This window comes from Conger conger, chromosome 2 (genome assembly GCF_963514075.1).
Source record: "Conger conger chromosome 2, fConCon1.1, whole genome shotgun sequence".
In the NCBI taxonomy this organism is placed as follows: Eukaryota; Metazoa; Chordata; class Actinopteri; order Anguilliformes; family Congridae; genus Conger; species Conger conger.
In genome coordinates, this window is record NC_083761.1 from 60,196,556 (window position 1) to 60,220,977 (window position 24,422).

Below are 24,422 nucleotides of genomic sequence, written 5' to 3' on the forward strand. Positions count from 1 at the left end.
TGGCTGTGGAGTTTGTCACTTTAAGAACTAGGCAGCTGTAATTGGAAGGTGCATAACAGGGGGAATAGAGTGAGTGAATGGGATGGTCACAGTTTCTCTGTTTGGGGCTGTTCAGCACTAGACTGATGCATTAGTCTCACAACTGTGCATCATACAGCATCAAGTTATTGTAATTCACATGAAGGTTGTACAGCACTTACACACACACAGGCACACATACACGTATGCTTACCATGGGGTAACCAAAGTTACATACAGGAGTTGTTTTCCAAGGTGAGGCAGACAGTAGGCCATTCACTACACGTTCATTGTTTCACAGAATTACATTTTTGTGGCATGAAATGTGATTTCAAAATTACACAAGTATGTTTTCATATGTTTCATATGCAATAGTTTGAGTAGTAACACGATAGTAATATCTAAATGAGACCTCAGAGAATGTAGAATTGGCTGAATGTAGAATTGTGATGCTCAGTTCATTGAGGTTAACTCGCCAGGGATACTGTCATAAACTAATTCAGATTTTAGAGGCAGAGTAGTTCTTATTGCCACTTGCATCAGCCGTATAACAGATAACAGTATAACTTGTATCAGCAGTATATCCTCAGACAAGGGGATATAGAAGGACACTTTTCACCATGCTCTACTCAATCAGAGCTTAAACACAACAATATTGTTCACTCCTACTTGACACATCCATTTGACTCCATTGCAGAACTGATACATCTTTAAGTCTACCTCAAAGCCCTTAAATTGTAGTACCTACTGTACATGACCCTTGGCATCACATAATAAAATTGCACTTAGACTAAAATGCAATTACATGTACTTAAGCAGTCTTTCTCAACTCCCATTTAACGAATCAACTGGTTTGACTGGTTCAGTCATTAAATCAGGCGCGTGAGCTTCTGGTTAAAAGAAAAACAAGGCAAGTGGGTCCCGAGGACCGGAGTGGAGAAACACTGATTAAGGCACACGGTACTACAGAAGAGCAAGCACTAATTAGAGAAGAATGGCTTTAATTAAGATTCATACTGTATCTTAATACAAAAATATGGTTCCAGTAATATTTTAAAAATAATTTGAAGAAATAACACAAGCATGTTAGAAAACTAAAACCAGATTAACATTTCACAAATTGATCAGTCCATCCCAATAATTCCCTGGAGACAGAGATATAATGACGCTGATGATTTAAGAGGTCACTGTGATTCTGAATGTTTCAGTATCTCATGAGAAATTACGCACAATGCACGTACTGTATATACACATTATACAGACACATACTGTACATCATTTTCTAAAGCATCCAAATGAGAGTGAAGAGCACCTGGAGAACAATTACATTTGATTTATTGTCATCCCGTTAGCATTACTACAAGGATAGTAATTCCTAAATGAATATAAACAGTCGGAATGTTATAAAACATTGCACACATTGTCTGAACAGGTGACCTTCACACAAACTGGTATATTTTGGCTGTTGGCTCTTCTGAAGTATTTACGTACCACAGGTGTCTCATATGTCATGTCTGCGTTCTAGATTTTACCGTTTTAAGACATTATTTCAATTACAACATACTGCATCTAACTTTATTAGATATTCATATTTCATGCTGACAACTTAGCTGTTAGCATCAAATAAAATGCACTATTCTAAAAGTTTTGGTACTCTCTGTGAGTTGCATGAGTGACTTGGTTAAAGACTCCTTTTAGATGTTAGATTTTCTTGTGAAAAACTGTCATGGCTTCATCCATTGTGAGTGCTTGAGAATAATGAACAATAATTGCTATCAGCACATTTGCTCCCTAGACTGACTGCCACATTTATAATGGATGGGAGGTCAAGGAGAAAATTGTTACCAATCCAGGGCCATGCACTTTAGACAATTACTCCAGAATTGTCACATTGTCACAATATGAAGACCCAAGCAGACCGTTAAAACTTTAGACCTGATATTTTATATTAATACGGCATGTGCAAAAATGAACGCTCAAACATGCACTGACAAACAGGGGGCAACAATTTTGCAAAGACATGACATGAAACTGAGCTTTATATGCTGGTGTACACAGGTGTAGACAATTAGCTTGAGAGCAGCATGATAATGGAAATCAGGTGTGGAGGATTGAAAAGTTAACGAGGTAATTAGTAATCGTTAGTAATAAACCTATCCTGCCCTAGCGTTAGCAAATGAGTAAATGACATGCATAAGAAACGTAAGGTAACATGAACACATGGTTAGAATGTTATTATTACTCAATCCTGATCTAAAGTTAGTAGATTAGTAAGAAGACAAGGGAAGTTGAAACAATTAGGGTGAGTGACAGAAAGGGAGAGAGAGAAATGGAATGCAAGGTTTGCAGAAAGACACAAAAAAGTGTATGCTAAACAATGAACAGAACCACATAACAATAAACAAACATAAATCATGACATAACAAGTTCGCAACTGTGACATGAATAAACTACATAATGTGACAAGACTAACAATAAATCGTAACAACAACTAAACATGAAACATAACATGACATGGAAATTAAATGTAACAAGAAATAAAGCATAACAACATGGCGAGACTAAACTAACATAATATGTGACATGACAATAACGTAACTAAGACAATGACTAAACATGAAACGTGAAATTTGTGCTGAAACTAAATAATGACAGATTCCAAGTGATACTGTCCCCCATTGATTCTGTACTGGACATTGGAGCTCAAACTCTCAAAAGATTTAATGAGAAACCAGGGCAGTGCACCCATTTAAATGTGTAAGAGGAAATGTTCAACTGTTTAAACCTTCCCTGACTGCAGGCCAGGTGTGGAAGCAGGATGATTTTTTCCTCAGGCTCAGTAGACAGTAAGGTAAAATAAATGTAATTAATCTTCTTTCACGTCTAACACTAATGCAGCTAATATTTTACTCTGTGCAATTAAATTCATCTTTAAAAGGCAAATAGCCTGAGGCACCCCCAAATTTCTGGAATTAATGAGAGGGGATCATCATGTTAATGAATTTCTAAATTAATCTATTCCTGGTAGCACCATTTAAGGGTGTTCAATTAAATCAATTACATTATAGTTTTACTTATTTAATTCCCTCGTCAGACAAAGGACCCACAGAGGTGTTCACTTACTAAATTCCAATTCTTTCATAACTCATATGGAAGGTTTAAATACTGTACCGTTTCCTCCTATACATACATTTATGGTTTATCCTGATATCGTGGATAAAACAAATCCACCCACACAAATCCAGAACTTCTGTTTTGTCCACAGGTTAGTACCCAGTGGTTAACCGAACATCTATTCTTGGCCCCATCAACATCCCATTAAACGAGTATGCTAAACTGTCTTTGTTCTCAGATCGTGATTACAGGAGGAAAAACCTTCTGCAAACTATCGGCTTTGTATCGGCCTGCCACTTGCCACACTCACAACACAACACTCGCCGACTTCTCCCCTGTGTCCCCACACAGATCCCTGTGTTCGACACCAGGGGCACTGCTAAACTTACAGCTCTCCTGGGGAGGAAGCCAGCAGCACTGAAAAACCTGAAATCTGCAGCCTTACAATCGCTATCACACTGGAAAGCGCCTGTGGTTGACAACAGTGTCACTGGGAGGGGAACTCAGGAAGGTGGCTCCAAGCGCAGGAACACAGAGGCAAGGAGTGAGGTCAAAAATAATGTTTACTGACTAAAGAAAAAAAAATAAAATTCAAAATGGCAAAAATGCAATAACTGGGGAACTCAGCCACAAACAACAGGAGCAGGGAACATATATCCACCAAGACTCACATGCAGACAACTACCTAAATGAACTAGACACATGCAGACTGAAGAGAACCAAAACTCTATTATTCAACAATAAACTCTCACAAGACATGAGAGAAGAGCTGACAGCCCACGTAAACCCCTAAAAACAGGAGTGCTGCTTGGATTTGAGGACATTGGCGGCATCTTATAATACACTAAAAAATGCCTCTTCTTTATCTAAATGAGCAAGTCAATATACTTTTTAATTTGTTTTTTTTAATTCTTCACTTTGAGAAGGGAGAACTCTTTTGAACAGCAACTCAAGAAGTGAGTATAATGCCTCACTCTCATGGGCGTTACAGAAGAGGAGGAACCCCCACATCCTATCTCACCCCTTTAGGAACATGTGTTTTCAGCCATTAGGTAGCGTATGGTAAGAATTTTACCCGGCTGAAATGGCTGAAAAAAGCCTTGCATTGGACCTTATCACTGCCTGCACCGACATCTTCCTCTTGAACCCGTCACTACCCCTGGATTAAGGGGTGCCTAAGCACTTCGATTTTTTTTCAGTTATTGTTTTGCATCCCTGGTTCCAGATATCCTCATGTATATGATAGTTTTGAGCAACATCTTTGGCCCATATTATTAACTCCATCATTGTTATGCATATATTATATGAAATAGATGCATATTCGGTTTATAAAATGCCAAACAATGACAAACATAATACAAACCGGATCAACTTTGGAAAGGTGTATCTACATCACAAAATGTATAAGCTAATTGCACTGCTCTGTCAACAATAAAATTAGTTTTTTTCAGATGTTTTTGTGGGATGGCATACATAATGCATTCTACTTGCTATATTTATTCTGGACCAATGTCTGTGGTAATCAAATCAAAAAGGAGCATCAGAGAAATGTATTTCAGAGGGCCTCATATTTAAAGGTAAGTGGTGGTAGGGAAAGACCTTTTTGGCAAATTTCCAAATGATTTATTTGAAATACACTTCTTAAGCCAGCATTTTCTATTGTAATGATTTGGTGATTTAAAATACCTTTTCACCCTGTTTCTATGTGAGCAGCTATTTGAAGTAGTCAACTTTTCTTTCATCTGTCAAACCAGTCAAGTGCTGACTAAAGGAACTTTGATTGCAAGGCATCTTTTTGTTGCCTCAGTACAATGGAAATAAATGAATTTCTGAAAATAAAATCTCAACAGACTTTTTTTTTCTGTTCCTTGGCCTTCATTTTAAGAGGCTGCTAAAACACAGCACTCCACTTTTCACTTCATGAAAATGGTCGTGAAATTTTTTATTTTGAATAATAATTATTGATGACTGGTCATATGGGTATATTGTTGAGCGCTTAATGTAGTGTATATGTTCGTAAGTTTTTGTAATGACTCATCCTCATGCAAAAACAACTTGCTCAAATATGCTTCAGTCCCTATTATGATTTTGGGACTGAAGAACATGTTGTTGTTGTTGTTGTTGTTATTGTTGTTATAGTCTACATAAAAGTCAATCTGATTAAAAAGGTCTACTGACTGTTTTTAGTTTTTTTACCTCTTATTTTGAACTTGAATTTCATTGCTGCAATTCTTGTCCTTATGTTGATGAATGCTGATAACAGACTCCAAAGGCAACAAAAAACCTAGACTCAAATCTAGATACTGAAAGCTATCTTTTACCTGTACTAAGGAAGCAATTGAACACACATGACTAATCAGAAAGACCTGTGATGCCGTATATACTGTATTACCTATGCCATAATCCATCACGCCAGGACAGACCTCTTTTAAGAGTAAAAGTAAGCTATTCTTTGGACAAAGACGAAGAAATATACACTCAGTCATGTCTGTTTATGGCAATGGCTCCCTGAATAATCCTCCACTGTCAATCTACAGCCAAACTTTCAGTCTACACCATGCCTTCTTGTCAGAAACGACAAGGTCTCGAAACTTGGGTCTTGAATTACTAGATGCCATCTCTCCACCTGCTCCTCTTCCTGTCACTCCACAAACACATGCTTTAATACAGACCAGTGGGGAATCAGGAACTACTATGAGTCCTGCCATGATCCATGAACAGAATGAACCCCCCCACACACACACACATGCACACACACACACACACGGCAGGGAGCAATTAGATATACCCCAGGAAACCAGATCAAAATCCAATTTGTATCCACGAATCAGCATTACTGTATCTTTTTAAACTTTATACCTAATCTTATCTCTGATAAAAAGGATGACTGAGTGAAAATTGAAAAGTGAAAATTAGCTGATAGACACTGGAATGTCCTGGACTGTGCTGCATGCACTGTGCAACATGAAATGCATGTAAACCTCTAAATATGTGGTTTTCCAAGTCAAATAAAGGTAAAATACTTCTTTTTTCAAATGGAACCTTTCAAAATGCAAGCATGAATGGAATGTTTTGTGTCACAGAAGTACAGTGGTACAAACATCAGATTGGCTCAATTTGTATGAAAGCACATGCAATAAATTGTAACTTTCAATGCTTTGAATCCATTATATTGACTTGCCATATGCAGTAAACAAATTTTAAAAAAATTGTCAAAGGTCTCTGGTTAACTGAAATCTAAAATCCAGATCCAATTTGAGGATATTATATTTCTACATTTCACTCATTATTTAAGTCAAGTCAATTATAAGTAAAGACTCATTCTTTAATCAGTTTTATGACCGAAAGCACATATTGTATCGTACATATTTGTACATGTTTCCGAGGGACATGCTCATAAAGAAAATTAATTTGTTTACTAGGTTGGCCATTTCTTGTGAAATATTCCATGCTGTGCATGTTCTGCCAGAATTTGATAATTTCAAGTGTGATCATCCAAGAGGTATCAGCATCATACAATACATAAACTGTGCAACGAGAACGGGGAACATTGACATTTGCTTTCTTTGAGTTCATTTAAGCCATTAAGGCATACTGTACAAATGTACCAGAGCTTAGTTGTTGAATTATGGTGGGTGCTCTCATACCAACGTGACTTGAATTTTACAACTGAAGGTAATAAACTGCTGATAACAGTCTGTCTGTGCATTTATTGTTTTTATTACACCAGACAATAAATACAGATATAAAAGAAAGAACAGATATAAAACAGTCTCTGCCAATGCCTGTACAAAATATCCTATATTTTAACATTTATTTTCAGGCATTGCTAATAATTTTTTTTTGCAAAGGTCCAACATGTGACATGAGATTGAGTGTCAAGTTATATAGTATTGTAAAGAATACAAAACACCTTTCAGACCTTAATTTAGAAGGTATATATCATATATTTTTTCTACATCTTTGCTACTACACACAGGTATGGTGAAATTACAGATTCAAGCTCATCGTATTGTCTGGAAATAATAGCTTGTTCACATTTTTACCAGATGTAGAAGTAGCTAGTTTGTTAGAACAGTGGGGAGACTAAATGTTACCTGTGAAATCAATATATTCTGTGGCAAGCTGTGGCAAGTTGCCAACCTCACATAGTTGTGTAAGATGAAAGCAATATTGATATAATAATAAAAAACTGATTATAACAGTGCTTCCTTGACCCAGTGTACAGATTAAATCATAAAGGGTCAAGGCCATATTATTCTACTATCAAGTCAACTGAAAATATTGTTATGAGCAACATAAACAACATATTGCTCTGGTTATGCTAACCAGTAACGAAGCACAGTTAATACTAGGAGAAAATCAGTTATGAACATATACAGTGGGCTCCAGAATTATTGGCACCCTTAATAAAAATGGAGAAAAAAGGCATATAATAAACAACTTGGATAATGATCTATAGTTTGTGTTCAAACATACAGGAAATCTATCTACTTTTATTTCAATACATTTACTCTCATGGTTCAATGTTTTTTATTTAGTAATATGAATTTATTTCTGAAAACCACAGGCGCTAAAATTATTGCCAACCCTCACAATTATTGTAATAAAATCAAAGTTAACTGGCAATACTTTTAATTTAGTTAATCTCAGTTTGAAGGAACTATATTGTGCCATTACATCACTTTCCATTTCACTAGAGTATAAAATGAGGTAGCAAGCATGCAAAATCCCTTTGTCAACCATCAGCATAGGAAAAGGTCAAAGAACTGTCAATTCAGAAGATACAGATGGTAATTGACCATCACAAGTAAAGGTAAAAAAAAGGAAACAGTTTAACATACCACTTAGGGCAATAATAAAAAGACGTAAAGCATATGGAATGGTTTCAAACTTGCCAGGAAGAGGATGCAAGTGCATTTCATCCCCATGGACAGCAAGGAAGATGGTATTGTAAGCCATAAGTAACCCAATGATTGCAGTTTAAGAATTGCAGAGATTGGTTGTATCTTTGGGTCAAAAAACCATAAACGGAATTATGTATGACAGAAGAGAGTCAGATGAGTCTGCTATGGTCAAATGAAATCAAAATAACGTTTTGGCAATACGACATTCTTCAATACATGATGAAGAATGACTGAAAAAAAGGTCTACACTTCATATACACTTCAATATACACTTATATAAATTACCAACAGGTACTATCAGAAGAAGCAGGCACTCAGAAGGGTGAGAACTGAAGAGAATATGGAAGTGAGTTGGTATACTGTAGTCACAGAACATATAGCACATATTTTACCTATATGGAAAAAAATATGGTTTGTATGAAAAAGATTATCCAAATTATAGCCTGCATGAGTGAACACTATCAAAAAATTATTAAGAATCAATCTTTGCTGTCTGACAATGAATGAGCACAACAGGATATACTGGAAAGTGGTGATCCACCATCTGTCCAAGGTCAACCAACATCATCGATTGCATGCAACTTAGTTTAGAATATCTTTCACAGGGTTTACTGAGCATCATATAAATTAAGTAACCTTGAAATCCTTGCAAGATTATTACATCTGGAATCACTTGGCCTTCAGATTATGAAATTTCACTCCAGGCATATGAGCAAGTTCTTCATACAGCTTCCTAGGAAATTAATAACCATATCATATTCAGGCCTAAGCTTGAAACTTACTGATTGGGACAAGTGTGAAATAATGAGAGGTTGGCATGACCTGTAAACCTGTTTAATCTATAATTTATAATCTTACTTCTATTTTCATTTTACCAAGAATAAAAATAATAATGTATGTCATAGTAATGGAATATTCTAGTCAAAAATGTACAAGGTGGAACACAATTCAAGATCTTTTAGGTGATATGTAGACCTTTAATGATAACAAATTGATCTGCATATTGAATATATTAGTACAGGACACAAGTCATGCATGCAAGTTGTTCTTTGGGCAACTCAAGAGTGTTTAAACAGACAGTTATAAGAGTATCGCAATAACATTGTATGACATACAGCTCATTGAAATGAAGGTTAAACAAGAACAACACTGATAGCATCATTTACCTCAGGTGTTAAATGCAGCCTTATTCGCTGAATTAGACTTAGTCAACACTCAAGCATACTTGGATAATGTGCATTCAGTTCTGAGTTGAAATCCAGGCAAACCTGCTTCCCTGTCCCACAAAGCCAGGTACTTGGTATCTTCTCTCTCTGAACACAGTGCACAGTATGCAGTATGGAGCTGTGACCTTCTCATTTGTAATGAATTTCACTGACACAGTGCAGCAGTGAGTGAGTGGAGCTCTGCATTGTGTTTACTCTTCCATGGCTGTGATGACTGATAGGAAGTTGCTGATCATTAGGGGATGTTTCACCTTGTTTTGCTATACTACACAGTCAGCAGATCATATTAAGCAGTTTTTTCGCCAATTTTGGTGCACAAGTCAGTCAGATAATGATGGAGGAATGTCAACATTCCCATCTACCATTCCAAGCACTCACATAAGACTATTCTGCCTGACAATTATGTGATGAGACCTATCTGTAGTAATAAATGACAAAGCATGGCATGCATTCTAAAATAAGGCATAGTATTATTTTAATTTCCATTTCTCTTTACTTTTGCTACTTGACTAATTAGGTATAAAAAAAGGCTGTAATTCCTACACAGATTAACATTAACAATTATCAAGGTCCCAATACTTCTGTATTTAACTGTAAAGGTCTCCAAAATGTTGTGAAAAATGTCATATCTCCAACTCAACAGTCACATACAGTATAACTGACCTATCACGATCATGATCTTATCTCGATACCCTTTGGTGACTATAAAAGCACACGTCTCTCCAAGTTAAAGCAAGCCAGACGGAGACAAGCAGACCAGGATGAGGCTAGGCTTGGCGTTCATATTAGCTGTCCTTTTGAGCCGCAGCATTGAGTGCAGGCCGTTATTCAGTAATGAATTCAGTTGTGAGAATAAGACCTTCAACAAGCTGCTGGTCATCTCATTTGATGGCTTCAGATGGGACTACGACCAGGATGTAGAAACACCAAACATGGACAAGCTGGTAAAAGAAGGAGTGAAAGCCAAATACATTACACCACCAATGATTACCATGACCTCCCCATCTCACTTCACCACCATCACTGGTAAGTCCCCCCCGATTGGTACATTTGACTTTCTTGTTAATGGTAACTATCTGCCTGAGTAGTCTTTCTCAGTGGCACATTTTACACAAAGATAGGAAGCCATTGCCTCATACAGAAATTGTCTGTGTTGATATAGAATGACTGTTTAGACTGCATACTTAACGTGCAGTGAGAAATGCAATTGTACTGATGTAAAATCCAACTTGACCAGTTTGAAACTACCAGCTACCAGCTGTTTCAAAACAACGCTTGAGCTGCTCAAACCATGTTCAGTATTGAGCTGGTCTGAACTGGTCAACCAGCTACCAGCTGTTTCAAAACCTAGCTTGAGTTGTTTCTTCGGGAGGGAACACATTTAAAATGTAATTCCTCAAAAAAAGCTAAAGTTAGCAAAAGAATATAAATATTTCTTAAGAGAGAAAGAGATGTTAAGCTGACATTTTAAGCAATAAACATTTAGAACTGACTGACTGATGATTTGCCAGCAATACACATCCTTGGTTCTAATCTGAGTTCTGGACACAGGTGACTTGATATTGCAAGAATAATACATTGCTCAATTCTCATGAGCAATACAATTGTATTTAGTGTGTGGATTCGGTCCTTAAAGCCAAGAAGCTGGGGTGGTTAAAGCCTGCTATGTTCAGCAGTGTTCCTCATGCAAATTCATTTTTGCTCAAAAGAAGGGATTAGAATTGAATTTCAATTTTTAAATCAAATAAGAAACGTATCTAGTGGACTGGCTGTACTAAATCAAGAGCACATCTTTTGCTTCATTGGCATATTAAATATTGGGCCAAACACTACAGACACAAATTAAGCCTAGTCCTAGACTAAATTCAATTTTGATATGATGAAACCTGTAGTTACGTAGCTGGCTAGCTACCTATGGTCAGCCTGCATTGTATCTTGTCAGCAAATATTCTAAGAAACATTCTAGGTATAGGTTGTGTTAGCAAGTTATTGGAATACTGTAGAAAATATATGGGCCTTATAAACTTGAATGAAAGTCATAATTTAGAGGTATGTGATATGATATACAATGTGATAACAAGGCATCATGCTGATTTCTAGGCATAAACTTATACCATTTTCCATTTCCATCTGCCATCACTGGGAAACAATCTTTATTACATAACACACCATGGAAACTATCTTTAATGTCTGAGACTGTAACAGGATCAAATCTGTTACAGTCACCAGAGACTATAACATACTGTAAAACTGGAATACTGATTGTTCAGATCTGCAAAGCTACAAAGTAAAAAAAAAAAGAAAAAAAAAGAAAATAGAGTAAAGCCTATTTTCACTGAGTGTCTGTAATTCAAATATTTAGCTTTGTGCTCCCTTGGCGAAGCCAAATGATTGGTTGCACACCAGCCTCTCTTTATTTATTCCCTTCATTTTCTGTGGTTCAGCATGAGGTAGCTGTGATGGCAGAGCTACTCTTTTTCATCCATACAAATACCATGTTATTTTCCTCCGTCTGGGTCTTGTGAACTGTTCTATAAAGAGTTCTGACATTTTACCACACTGCCTTATGCATCATCGGTTTGCAATTATTTTCACTACACCTCATACTCATCCATGGAGTACAAAGAGCACTGAAGTGGCCTCGTGTGTATTGCCATCCTCGTGAATGAACCGCTCCGTCCTTGCAATTTCCCTCAGAGCTTAGAGGTACAAATACTCGCGACGACATCAAAAGTGTCCGTTTAACAAATCTGACAGCTGACTGCAGCACAACACCTGTAAGACCTTGATAAGCCTGTATAAGGCACCTCTTTTAGTGCTGACAGGAGAACTCTTCAACAGCTTAGCCGTTTTGCTGGCCCTGCATTATACCAAGATCCGGTTGGCTCTATGCAACCGTTTGATTATTCTGTGTGAACTTTAACCAGTGATCATTTCAAGGTCTTTGCTCTTAGGGATACTGGGTGCAAACTACAACAATGCCCCCCTGCCAAAGGGAAATTGTGGCATAATTTGCAACCAACAAGAGAACTAAGCGAAAAATGCAGTTTAGGAAAATAAATTAACCCAACTTTATTTGGAAGAAGGGGGTGTTGATATAAGATTGTGGCAAATAATTTTGCTTCATACCGATAACATCAGTTATTGGAATGCTGAGTTGCCTGAGTTAAACTTCTGACAAGCAGATACAGCAGAGCACAGCAGCGGTAAGACTACTGTATAATCAAAATAATGTTCCACTAACCAGCTGAAAATCTCTATGGTGCTATACCGTAGCACCATAGGCTTAGCAATAGGCTTAGCAATAACCATACAGATAAGTTTTTAAAGGTTGTAAAATATAGCAACTACATTATACTCCCATTCTGAAGAAAGATAAAGAGGACTAAGCCAGTTGTTGATTCAGCCTAATTGGCTAGGCTGACTAAGCATTCTGTCCCATAAAATGTAAAATACTCAAAAACTTTGCAGGGGCTACATACTATACCTGTTTCATGGTTGTTTTACTGAAAATCTATGTGTTCTTAGGAAAGAGGAAAATCAAGAACGTACATTTCTCTCTTTTCCTAAACATTTGATTTTCATAACAATGACTGAAAAATAAGAAACAAACACACATCTATCTGTCTTGTTAGGTCATTACAGAGAAAGGTAAATAGAAAAAAGAAATGGTTGCATGCTAAAATAAACTCCCTGATAAATGTACTGTATGACAAATAACAGCTAAAAAAAAAACCTCAGACATGATAAAACACCTAATATATAGAAGTAAATCTTTCTCTAGACAGAGCCCCCTTTAACCCTCTCAATGTAAATTAAAATAATTACAGTGACATTTTACAATTTACATAACCTGCCTTGCCATAAAATCAACAGTATGTACTGTATGTATGTAGTAAGTGTGCATGTAGCATATAAAAATGTTTTATGTAGTGAACCGAGATCACAGTCCCACAGATTTCATTTTGTGGTGAGTGAATGTGAAGAGAGATCCACTGAAGTCTTAACACAACTGGAACAAAACATGAACTGGAAGTGATTCAAATTTGATGTAATTCTCTGTGTGTGATTCACTTGTGTCAGACTTTCATGTTCAGAAACATTGTTTTCTTGTGTTTTTGCCACTAACCTGAATGATTCATATGAGCACATATAGCAGTGTAAATACCAGAAGACTGATTATTTTGCCGGGCCATTTAATAAAAAAAAATAGTTTCATCAAATAGATCATCAGATGATGTCTGGTTGAAAGATTCAAATTCAATTAAAAAAAATACATCATAAAAAAATATTTCATCATTATTACCATGTTGGCAATAATGCACCTTAAAGACATTTGACTTGACGTACTGGTTTCAATGTACTATAGACAAAATTGCACCACCTAGTGACAAATAACCTGTACAAAATTTGGTACTTCCCTGACACCTGCTGGTAAGCAAATGAAGTATATTTCACCAACTCAATCTCTTTACTTTGCTTCTAAAGCAAAGTTGCTTCTAAGAGGTTTAAAATTGGTTGCCACTCTAACTAGCATTGGAGTGAGGTATGTCATTTATGTTGATTCAAGCTTGGCAGAAGGCCTTTTGAAAACAGGAAAAATATGCATCTGAATGACGTGGGGTACCTTAGACCATAATTGTGTATATTCTATTCAAAGCAAGCTAATTTATTTGTACAAATGAGATAATTTGACTTAAGATATGACTCAATTGCATCCATGAAGATTAAATAACACATTTAATTTCTGTTTCCTGATCTTGTAGGGAGATGGCCAGAGGATCATGGTGTTGTGCACAATATGATGTTCAACTCCACAACGCTCTTAAAACTGACTCATAAGGCCACTCAGAATCGCTCTGAATGGTGGGACAACGGGGCCATGCCACTGTGGATTACTGCTCAGGAGCAGGTGAACAGCTTTAGACACACAGCCTTTCAACACATTATCCACTAAATGTCAAATTACTTACATCTTAGACTGCCCATTAACAGTACAGCAAATTGGATTTTACTTGTTGCCCCCCATAATGTTTAGGACAAAGACCCATCATTTATTTATTTGCCTCTGTACTCCACAATTTGAGATTAATTCAAAAATCACATGTGGTTAAATCATTGTCTGATTTTAATAAGACACCCAGCAACTGGTGATGTCTGGGAATGGTAAACTTAAAGCAGTCATTGCATGCAAAGGGTATGCAACAAAATATTAAACATGACTGCTTTCATTTACATAACATTGCTGTGTCCCAGCCATTATGGTGCCCTGAAATTGGGGGACTATGCATAAACACTGCTGTAATTTCTACATAGTGAAACCAAAATGTATAAAAAATACCATTTAATAAAATCATTTTAGCATTTTAGCCACATGCTAATTGTGTGATTCCAATTATGAAATTGTGGCAAATCAAGCCATAATGGGTCTTTATGCAAAGCATTATGGAGGGCCCTGTATATAGAGGATAACACATAGAAATCTAAAGATATGATCCAAATTCATGAATTCATCTTTGGATTTCTAAAAAAATACAGAGCTTGGTGAAATTGTAATGCCCCTTAATATTCTCCCAGGGCCTGAAAACAGCTTCGTTTCACTATCCAGGAGGTGGAGCTAATTACAGTGGACAGTCTGTGAACCGTTCTCTGGTTGAGTCCTACAATCACCTAGACTCCAATGAAACAGAGTGGCGTGAGAACATTGACATTGTCATGGGCTGGTTCACCAAGGAGGCCTTTGACTTTGTCACGCTGTACTATGGTGAGCCTGACAAGGTTGGACACGCAAAAGGACCAGATCACTCAGACCGAAAAGTAATCGTCAAACAGATCGACAGAACTATTGGATACCTACTGGAGGCCATCGATCGGTACAAGCTGACCCAGTGTCTGAATGTCATCATCACTTCTGACCATGGCATGACCACCATCAAGAAGAAACCGGAGGTGGAAGAGATCAAACTCTCCAACTTCATGCAGTATAACAAGTTGGTGTATTTTGACCTGCTTGACTATGGTGGTTTTGGTATGATCAGACCAAAGGAAGGTAAAGAGCAAGAGGTGTACAATGCCCTGGTGAATGCCCATCCCAACCTGACAGTCTACAAGAAAGAAGAGATTCCTGAGAGCTTCCACATTGCCAAAAACAGCAGAATACTGCCCATTGTTCTCATGGGTGATTTGGGCTACAACCTAAACTCGGTAGGTTCAAAATTATCTCGGTCGTACCATTCGTGTAAATACATTAACTTTCATATTGCAACAATGTTTACAGAGAATTAAGCATACTGTTAATGCACACACTTAATGCACAGTGAAAAATGTATAATTGTTTTACCCAGTATCTTCAGAATAAAATTTAAAAAAGCAAAAAACACTATAGGTGTTGAGAGTAAATTCCATGGCGAATGTATGTTTTGGGACTTTCTATGAGGAAGGAGATCTGGGTAAAAAGTCAGAACAGCTTATTTTGTGCATGAGGTATGTGTACAGAATATACATACAGTATTTGAAAAGCATTTGGAACATCTGTTGCGTCTAGTGTAGAGACTCCTAACGAAAACAAAGATGTCTTAACGCGTGGATTCACCATTCTGTTAATCTTTCCAGCAATTAATATTCTACGTTAACAAAGGAGACCATGGCTTCCACAACGGAGAGATGGACATGAAAACCATCTTCAGGGCTTTTGGCCCAGACTTCAAGAAAAATTATTTGGCGGAGCCATTTGACAGCATCAACATCTACCCACTGATGTGCAAGCTACTGGGGGTGACCCCTGCCCCAAACAATGGCTCTCTGTCATTCACAGAGGGGATGCTGGCCAGCACACCTGGTAAGGATACAAACATTTATCATTTGTACAAATGTGCAACTCAAAAATGAGTATACATGAATTTAAGAAAGTAACAGTTAGCAGTAATCTTGTGCATACCAACAGAGATCAGACTTTAGATGTTTCCAAGCATATTGCACAAAACAGATCACTTATATTAAGACAAATAATATGCTTTTAGAATGTTGTGATGGCTGAAAACAAGAAGAACAGTGATCTTGACAGCAGTTCCCAAACCATCCCTGGGTTGCTTTTAATTGTACAGTACTGTTATTTACTGTGTCTATGGCGGTTGGTGTTTCACCAATCACCGATGTTCAGTAATGCAAGCTCCACCCCAAGTGTTTGCCGACCATGGAGAAGTAGCCTACTGACTAATTAGTAGGCACTTAAAAGGGGTGTAAAAAGTTCCAAAAAAGGGGATACAGATAATAAATTGTTTCGACAGAGATGATGTAACACGATTTGTACAGAAAGCAGCCTATTGCTATCATAGCCACTTGCAAATTTACTAGGCTTGGAGCAGTTTGACAACCATTTTTACAACATTAATCAACCAAGTGAATGACTATTGATGATTAATGCTTTAGTAAGCACTTACCAAGTCAAAAATGTCCCTTCTTCTTCAACAGGAGCATCAACTGCAACCCCACCAAGTACACCCGGTGCCACCACAGAAGGTAAATGTGAATCTCATCCCCTAGTGCAAGTTCCAAAAAAGGGGATACAGATAATAAATTGTTTCGACAGAGATGATGTAACACTATTTGTACAGAAAGCAGCCTATTGCTATCATAGCCACCCTTTCTCACCACCTACTCCACTCAGCTCCTTGTTCAAGCAATAGTCCTGTCCCGCCTGGACTACTGCAATTCTCTGCTGGTGGTCTTCCAGCATCTGCCATCAGACCCCTACAACTCATCCAGAATGCTGCAGCCCGTCTGGTATTCAATGTTCCCAGACATTCACGTCACCCCCCTGCTCAGCAACCTCCACTGGCTGCCTGTTATGGCTCGCATCAAATTTAAAACTTTGGTGCTCACATACCAGGCAGTTAAAGGATCAGCCCGTGTATATTCAGTCCCTTATCAAGACCTATACACCAACAAGACCCCTCCGTTCTGCCACTTTGTGCCGTCTGGCGTCTCCCCCTCGCCACACCTGCACTTCACGCTCACGACTGCTGTCTGGCTGTCTGTCCTGGTCCCACGGTGGTGGAATGACCTCCCAGTGGATGGCAGAGTCTCTGACCTCCTTCTGACCCATCTCTTCAGGCTACACCTTTCCCTCCCCAATTCACAATCACCGTGATTAGCCTTAGACCGTAATGACACTTATGTATAGATATCGTTACTTGTATAGGTATTGTTTTTATTGGCTGTTGTATTGTTGTATTCTAGCTGCCAGCTGTGGTATGCTAGTTTGAAAGTTGATTGTACTCTTCAAGGGTTCTGAATTTCTGTATGTTTACACTAGGACTCGGAACAGTACTGTCCTCTTAGGTCCACTTTTGCACTTGTTCTTATGTTTGATTTGCACTTTGTTGTACGTCGCTCTGGATAAGAGCGTCCGCTAAATGCCACGTAATGTAATGTAATGAATCTTTGTAGGCTTTAATGTTGTGAGCCGAGAAGCCCACTGCATTAACCTTTCAGGGGACCCATAATTATTACTAGCGCCCCGGGTTGCTCCTGGAGCAGTAGCGAGGTGACCTCACTGATTATTCTCTTCCCCTCCTGCAGGGGGAAATGGAAGCGAATCATCCAGTCATGCATCTTTCAACCTTGTGGCAGCAATGATCTTCTTCCTGGTCCTTCAGATGTAGCCATTTCTAGGGAGCACAAATGTGGTGGTCTACACAGCAGACGTCATGCAATTTACTTGATAGTATGCTGCAAGCCAAATTCAAAGTTGTAAATATCGGAGATGTTCTATGAAATTCCTGAACCCCTTTGCTGAATGTTTATTTCAACGTCAAAAAAACACCAATTATTTGCTTGTTTTTGTTTTCCACAGAAAAAGGCATTGTAAAAAGAAACTGAAGATATATTGAATTTGTTTTTATTCTACAAAAGGCCAACGATTGTTGTATTTATTGTAGTGCACTATTTCATCAATGAAGTATTATTATAACACATGGGTAGCAGTGCAATGTACAAAATACTGCCTTGTGTCCTGTTAATATCTTAATATACACTGCGCAGCAAAAACACAAGACTGTACAACAAGGATTGTTAAAATGAAATAATTTTGTTTTGGAACTTTATTTTGTCAGCCAGCACTTCCCAGCAGTAAAAGAGCATTGACACAGAGAAGGTACATACACAGTAGCTTACCGCCGACTGGTATGGAAGTCATGCTACAGACACACAAGGAGCAGTGGGGCAGTTCATACAGTAGATGTCCAGGCTTATTTCTACAGTCATAAGGCGATTATAGCTAAGGTGGTGTGATCACCATCCTTATTGTATTCCTGGAAGGTTATGATGCCAGTAGAGATGTAGTATGGAAATGTGTGAACTGGGCTGACTAGACAATTAGCACATTCTAGTTCCAGCATCCGCATCCCTGTTTGGAAATGGTTACATTTTCCTTTCTTTATGATGAAATGAAACGCATAATGTAAAAAAACGTATAGCTAAACAATGAGTAAAGGCAACTGTTACTGACACCGCATCACAACATGGGCTGTGGCCATCACTGCTAAACTGACCAGCTATATGACATAGCTTTTATGTGTAATGAGAAATTCAATTTTTCCCCCCTTGGTGACATTAATTCACAGAAAACCATGTCCAAGTGCAATTACCTATAAATAGCTTGACTTCAAATAGTAAAATGCCAAGTGAGTGTGCCAGCAAGTCCATTCATTTTCAAAGCATGACCTCATCTGTGACCTTATGGTATGATACTGCAAATTGAAACGGCATTTTTAAATTGGATTACCTTAGATAACTTCACATAGAAGTGTGTAATGTTCAAAAAACACTCATCCATAAAAGCAGTCCACAGACATGTACGCGTTCTTAAATACTCTTAAATCGTTTAATGCAGTTCAGTGGTTTCACTTTCTCAAATAATGGAGATCTCAACCAGTCTCTCAAGATTTTGTCAGAAAATGAAAACCTTCAGCTCCAAAGAACATGCACCATCTACATTTTGTCACAGTAACAGAAAACATGAACACAGGTTTTAAAATGAAGCCTTTAAACAATATTTAATTCAGTTCTTTTACTTGGCATATCTCCATTATCTTCTTAAGGTGGATAACAGTCTAGAAAAAGCCATGCATTTCCATAAATCAGGATGCTTGTTTGGAGTCCATTTTCCGAATTTTGACTTCAAGTCATCAGCAATGCGACAGCATAAAAAAATGAAGCTTCCCTCTCAATCTGATTTCAAGAAGCAGGACGGAACTGAATCTTAGCCCCAAGCACCATCTAAAATTATTTTAAACTTTTAAAAAAATGTACACGAGTTAAAATCAATAGAATAAATCTCGACCGGTCATCTGCACATGCATGTCCAGGTCGTCTTGCAGCTCAGCTACGCTAAAGCTGAAACAAAAACAAGGCTTTTTAAATGGCAGGGAGGGGAGGGGGGGGGCTGATGATCAATAGCTTATCAGTTTGCGCTCAATGCGCTGAGAAAGATGAGAGGGAAAAGGAGAAGGAATCAAAGTGGAACAGTGGAGTGGGAATGTGGGAGTGTGGGAATGTTACTCGGGAAGTGAGCGCTCTCGTAGCTCCGGCAGGGTCAGAGTCTCTGGGGCGGACGTCTTCCGGGGCCGGTCTTTGGGCACGCTCAGGAACTCGGGCGGGTCTCCGTTGACGGGCGTGGACGGGGCGCTGGCGGGGGCGCTGCGGGTGGTTGCCGTGGACGAAACCTCGTCGATGGAGATGGTGGGCGTCAGCAGGCCGATCTTCTCGTTGGTCGCTTCCTGGGTGTCCCGCTCGTACTCCCGCACCTCGTCCATGGTCATGTCTGACTCCGGGAAACGAGGAGACGCGGACAAAAATCAACCGTGCGCCTTCAGACGCGTTTCTGATCATCTCTGCTCTTCACATGTTATATGAGAAACGTCTTTCAACTGCACTCAGGCTCAAACTGTTGTTTTGCACATTGTGAAATGAAAATGTTTGAATTGCTTTAACGGTTTAGAATATTGCTTCAGATGAGTATAGTAGGTTCCATTCAAAGTTATGCATGGACTTCAAGCAAAAAACAAAACAAAAAAAACCATGAAAACATAGGGACTGGACTAGACGAGGGAAAGTATGACTGGAAGCACGTTTTTTGGGAGAGTTTAAAGGCCCATACGCAACAGCATTCCATTCCTGGTTTTAGTATCTAAAACGCACACGATCACAACGTTCACAAATGTTTTTCGTCGAAAAGTCCCTAGCTTTGACCCCCCTCCACCTCCAGTGGTCAGCTCTCTGCATTAACATTCTGCAACGTCATCGGATAATAATGCAGAAAAAAGGTGACTTGGGAAATCATTTTACAAATCTCTCTGAAAAATAGCAGTTAAATAGTTAGCAGTTAAAATATGTATACTTCTACCGAAATTGCAATTGCTTTTCTTGGATCAGTATGAAACACGAATATAAAGTTCCAGGATCATACTAAAAGCACAAACAATATGCGTGTGGGCCTTTAAGATGGTAGCATCAGATCTCAGTACCTGTGGGAGTAATACAAGGCACGACGGGGGGGAAAAACACTTTTGTTTAGTTTTACTTTTCCATCTTCGGTCCTGTAGACATGAGCATAAACGGACTGACACATTATTCTCAATTATACATGTGGGTATGGATCATATCTTCCCCCTATCTTCCACCAGTAGCTGGCAGTATAAACCACATAATCTCATTCAACCTCTCCACATGAATACAGACCTACAGTATCACTCCTGGTTGACAACGCTACTAACATCTTACCAATCGCTAATCAGCATGTAACGGCAATAGATACGATCAGTCGAAACTTAAATGTCAAAATAAATGAAAGAAAAAGGAGAACATACATTTGCAGGGTCACAGCTATGTCTCTTGGCATCCAAGCTTTTGGTTTGTGGCCACGTGCATCTGATTCTCGAACTTACGCACATCCTCCAGAGTCATAGCTGTGAAAAGGGGGATATTATCCATGTGCACACGCCATCTCGCTAGTGGCAAACAAGGGAGTCAAGCCTTTATATACAGATAGAATAATCCCATGTAAATCACTGACTGCTGCATCTGAAGAGAGAGTGTGCAGTCCTGCCATTGCCAATCACTTCCGGTAGAAGGCAGTACAGGGCTTTATCAAGCAACAGGATAGAATCTTTAAAAATAGCAGCTGATTGGACCAAAGCCCTCTTTGTGCAAAAAATGTGAATATAATCACTCTTACAGGTGCAAAGCACTCACTCGCCTTTCAGATGAAGCTTGTTTTTTTTTTTCTCGAGCATTTGATACAAATGAGAAAAACCCAAATATGGGATTAAAGCAATTTTGTACATCACAGAAAGGCTGTCCTCTAAAGTAACAATTACAAAGATCAATAATCTAATCTCTGGACCATTCACCATTTTAATTCTGAAGAGGTTTAGAAGAATTCCCATCCACCGACTCTAAAAACAGTTCAGTCATAAGGCAGTTCTATAAAGCATATTAGTATTGCTATTTCTCCTGTCAGTGTGGTCTCTTAGGAAATATAACCAAAATGGAAGGGTGGCCAAATAATATACGTACTCCAGTATTGGGAATACTGGTTCATTTATACAGTTGACAAGTTGGTTTCAGTCAGGGCAATTTTACGGTATATAGCCTTTCAAAAATTGTTGACTGTCCTCCAAGTGTGGTGTCTGGAGGTGTATGTTTTCCTCATGCCCTATCCAACTTCTGCAGTTATAATGAAATTATGGCTGGTGGGAAAAGAGTTAAATACCCTCAGTAAATCTTCTCCTGAGTGCTTAGTCATTGTCTTTGCTGGACACTTTCACACCTACCATATTTGTGCCACTTGTGCACAAAATCTTGCATTGCACACTGAAACATTTCATCAATATCTGGCCGAGAAAGGCAACAATTTGAAGATGTGATTTAGTTATAATGGGTTATTACTAGAAATTCTAAATATGGTTTCTCTAAATTCCAAACATATAATATGGTTGTTTTTTATGTCAAGGCCATTCAGTAAATTCACTATAGATGTACCATTCTTGAGAATACCCATCGTTCCAAAACAAAATAATCTTGCATATTTGTGAAGCCATCAATTAACAATAATTTACTTTTTTTAAACTCTGAAACATTACTCGTATTACAGCCTATACTAAACAGGTAAGCAATTAAAAAACACTGACACACTGAAAGACAATAGGCAATTATAAAACACTGCAGTAATTTAGGGACTGTTTCTGGCAAGGATAGTTGTAATGTCCTGTTTGTGCTTTCTTTCTCTGTATCCCACCACAGTTATTTTGGAGTACCCAGGCCAACATCCCCAATGCCAAATCACAGCAGACTTTTTATATCACATTGGCCCCTACCCCAGTCCAAGTTGTTGTATCACCTTACTCTCAAAATATGTTGTTGACAAACTGAAAAATTTTTCTCCAAATACCACAGGGATCTTTCTCGTGGCTCTTGTCCAGACCGGATAAACTAATGTCACCCTGCTTGGTGTCCTTTACATTAAAACCATTACAAGCCACTTAATACAGGGGAAACATGCCTCACTAAAATGCTTGCTACTGAAACCTGAATATTCAGTGACCTCCATAATGTTTGGGGCAAATGGATATATTTCTTATCTCTGTACTCCACAACTTTAGATTGGAAAGAAAAAGTGGTTAAAGTTCAGATTCTAAAGAGTAAATGGTTGGAATTTATATAGCGCCTTTATCCAAAGCACTGTACAATTGATGCTTCTCATTCACCCATTCGTACACACACTCACACACCAATGGCGACTGGCTGCCATGCAAGGTGCCAACCAGCTCGTCCAGGAGCATTTAGGGGTTGGGTGTCTTGCTCAGGGCCACTTCGACACAGCCCGGGCAGGGGATCGAACCGGCAACCCTCCGACTGCTCTTACTGCCTGAGCCATGTCGCCCCCCAGATTCTCAGATGACATTATCGTATTTAGACAATTTGATTTCACCATGTAGCAATTACATGGGTTTTCAGACCGAGGGCACCGTAACGTCACCAATGGCTTCACAAATTTGTGTGGTGTGAAAAATCTCTTCCTTAATCCAGACGTTTGTTAAAGATAGCAAACGTTAGCTAGCGTTCACCAACATATTCAAACGTTTTTCTGCTCACCACGTGTTAGTCAACATGAGGACCAGAGTTTTGGCACGGAAGTCAAGGAAGCCACTATGAGGCTGAGAAAAAAAAAGAAAAGAAATGGGAGTGTTATGGTTGGGCATGTATGGCTGCCACGGGTACTGCCTCACTTGTTTTCATTGATGATTCAACTATGATAATAATAATTTGCTATTTAGCGGACTCTTTTAACCAAATCAACAGCTGATTAGACAAAGCAGGGGAAATTGGCAGTTAAGGACCTTGGTCAAGGGACCAACAGCTGTGCGGATCTTATGATGGCTACACTGGGGCCTGAACCACCAGCCTCCCAGGTCCCGGTCATGCACCTTAGTCACTATGCTGCAGGCTGTCACAAACATTATGGAGCTCACTGTAATCAAGGAAATAAAGAGCAGTGCCTTCATATCCCTCCATTTTCACAAAGGTTTTTTCTTTTCTTTTTTTAACAAACTAAATGGCTCAAGACTGTAGTATCCCTGTCTTTCATGTCGAGAAAGCGCCTGTACTACGATGTGACCATTTGGACTCAGGCACAGACACTGCACCTGCAGAGAAAGGCAGAGCAGCAGGACGCTTTGTTAGTGAGGTTAGGGAGGAAATAGAGTATTGTATAAGGCAGCCGGGCGCTAACACCTAGAACACAATGAAGAAAAACTGGGAAATTGGTTATGAAATATTAACAAGATACAGCTATAGCATGTCAGTCCATTGTGCCTGTTAGTAACAAAAATCTCTAGACACATTTCAAACACCTAATAAATGCAAAAGATTTACTGAAACAAATTCAGGGTTAGTTTTTATGTTAGAACAGGACCTAAAAGGAAAGGTGGAGACACTGGGTTGTTAACATAGCGTTCAAAGCATTAAGTGGAAATAATGGCTGAGATGATCTGATGGAAAGGCAGCGTCAAGAAGATAGAGAATGATGGGATGATTCTATGTTTACCTGTAATTAAAATGGTTTTGTTACAATGATCTCATCGATGGTGATAGATAA

At 38.5% G+C, this 24,422-nt stretch overlaps 2 protein-coding genes across 2 annotated transcripts in view; one reads left to right on the forward strand and one right to left on the reverse strand.

Annotated features, from left to right (window-relative positions):
* The first annotated feature begins 10,026 nt into the window (after positions 1–10,026).
* On the forward strand, positions 10,027–17,928 carry zgc:153896 (uncharacterized protein LOC569930 homolog). Its single transcript, XM_061230478.1, has 5 exons — positions 10,027–10,291; positions 14,032–14,177; positions 14,843–15,469; positions 15,878–16,103; positions 17,846–17,928. Exons 1-5 carry the CDS (start codon positions 10,027–10,029, stop codon positions 17,926–17,928), a joined length of 1,347 nt encoding a protein of 448 aa, XP_061086462.1.
* Positions 17,929–19,126: 1,198 nt separating this feature from the next.
* Positions 19,127–24,422, reverse strand: part of LOC133122804 (cytoplasmic phosphatidylinositol transfer protein 1-like) — a 37,410-nt gene continuing 32,114 nt past the window's right edge. The window contains exon 10 of the mRNA XM_061232975.1: positions 19,127–20,087. Within this exon, the coding sequence (XP_061088959.1) occupies positions 19,822–20,087 (266 nt within the window). The 3' untranslated portion in view covers positions 19,127–19,821. The remainder of the gene's footprint in view (positions 20,088–24,422) is intronic.

Bases quoted from the DNA above. Each gene is read 5' to 3' on its own strand.
- zgc:153896 (XM_061230478.1), top strand. From the start codon at position 10,027: ATGAGGCTAGGCTTGGCGTTCATATTAGCTGTCCTTTTGAGCCGCAGC. The intron at 10,292-14,031 runs GTAAGTCCCCCC...CTGATCTTGTAG, and splicing joins TCACTTCACCACCATCACTG to GGAGATGGCCAGAGGATCAT. The intron at 14,178-14,842 runs GTGAACAGCTTT...ATATTCTCCCAG, and splicing joins GGATTACTGCTCAGGAGCAG to GGCCTGAAAACAGCTTCGTT.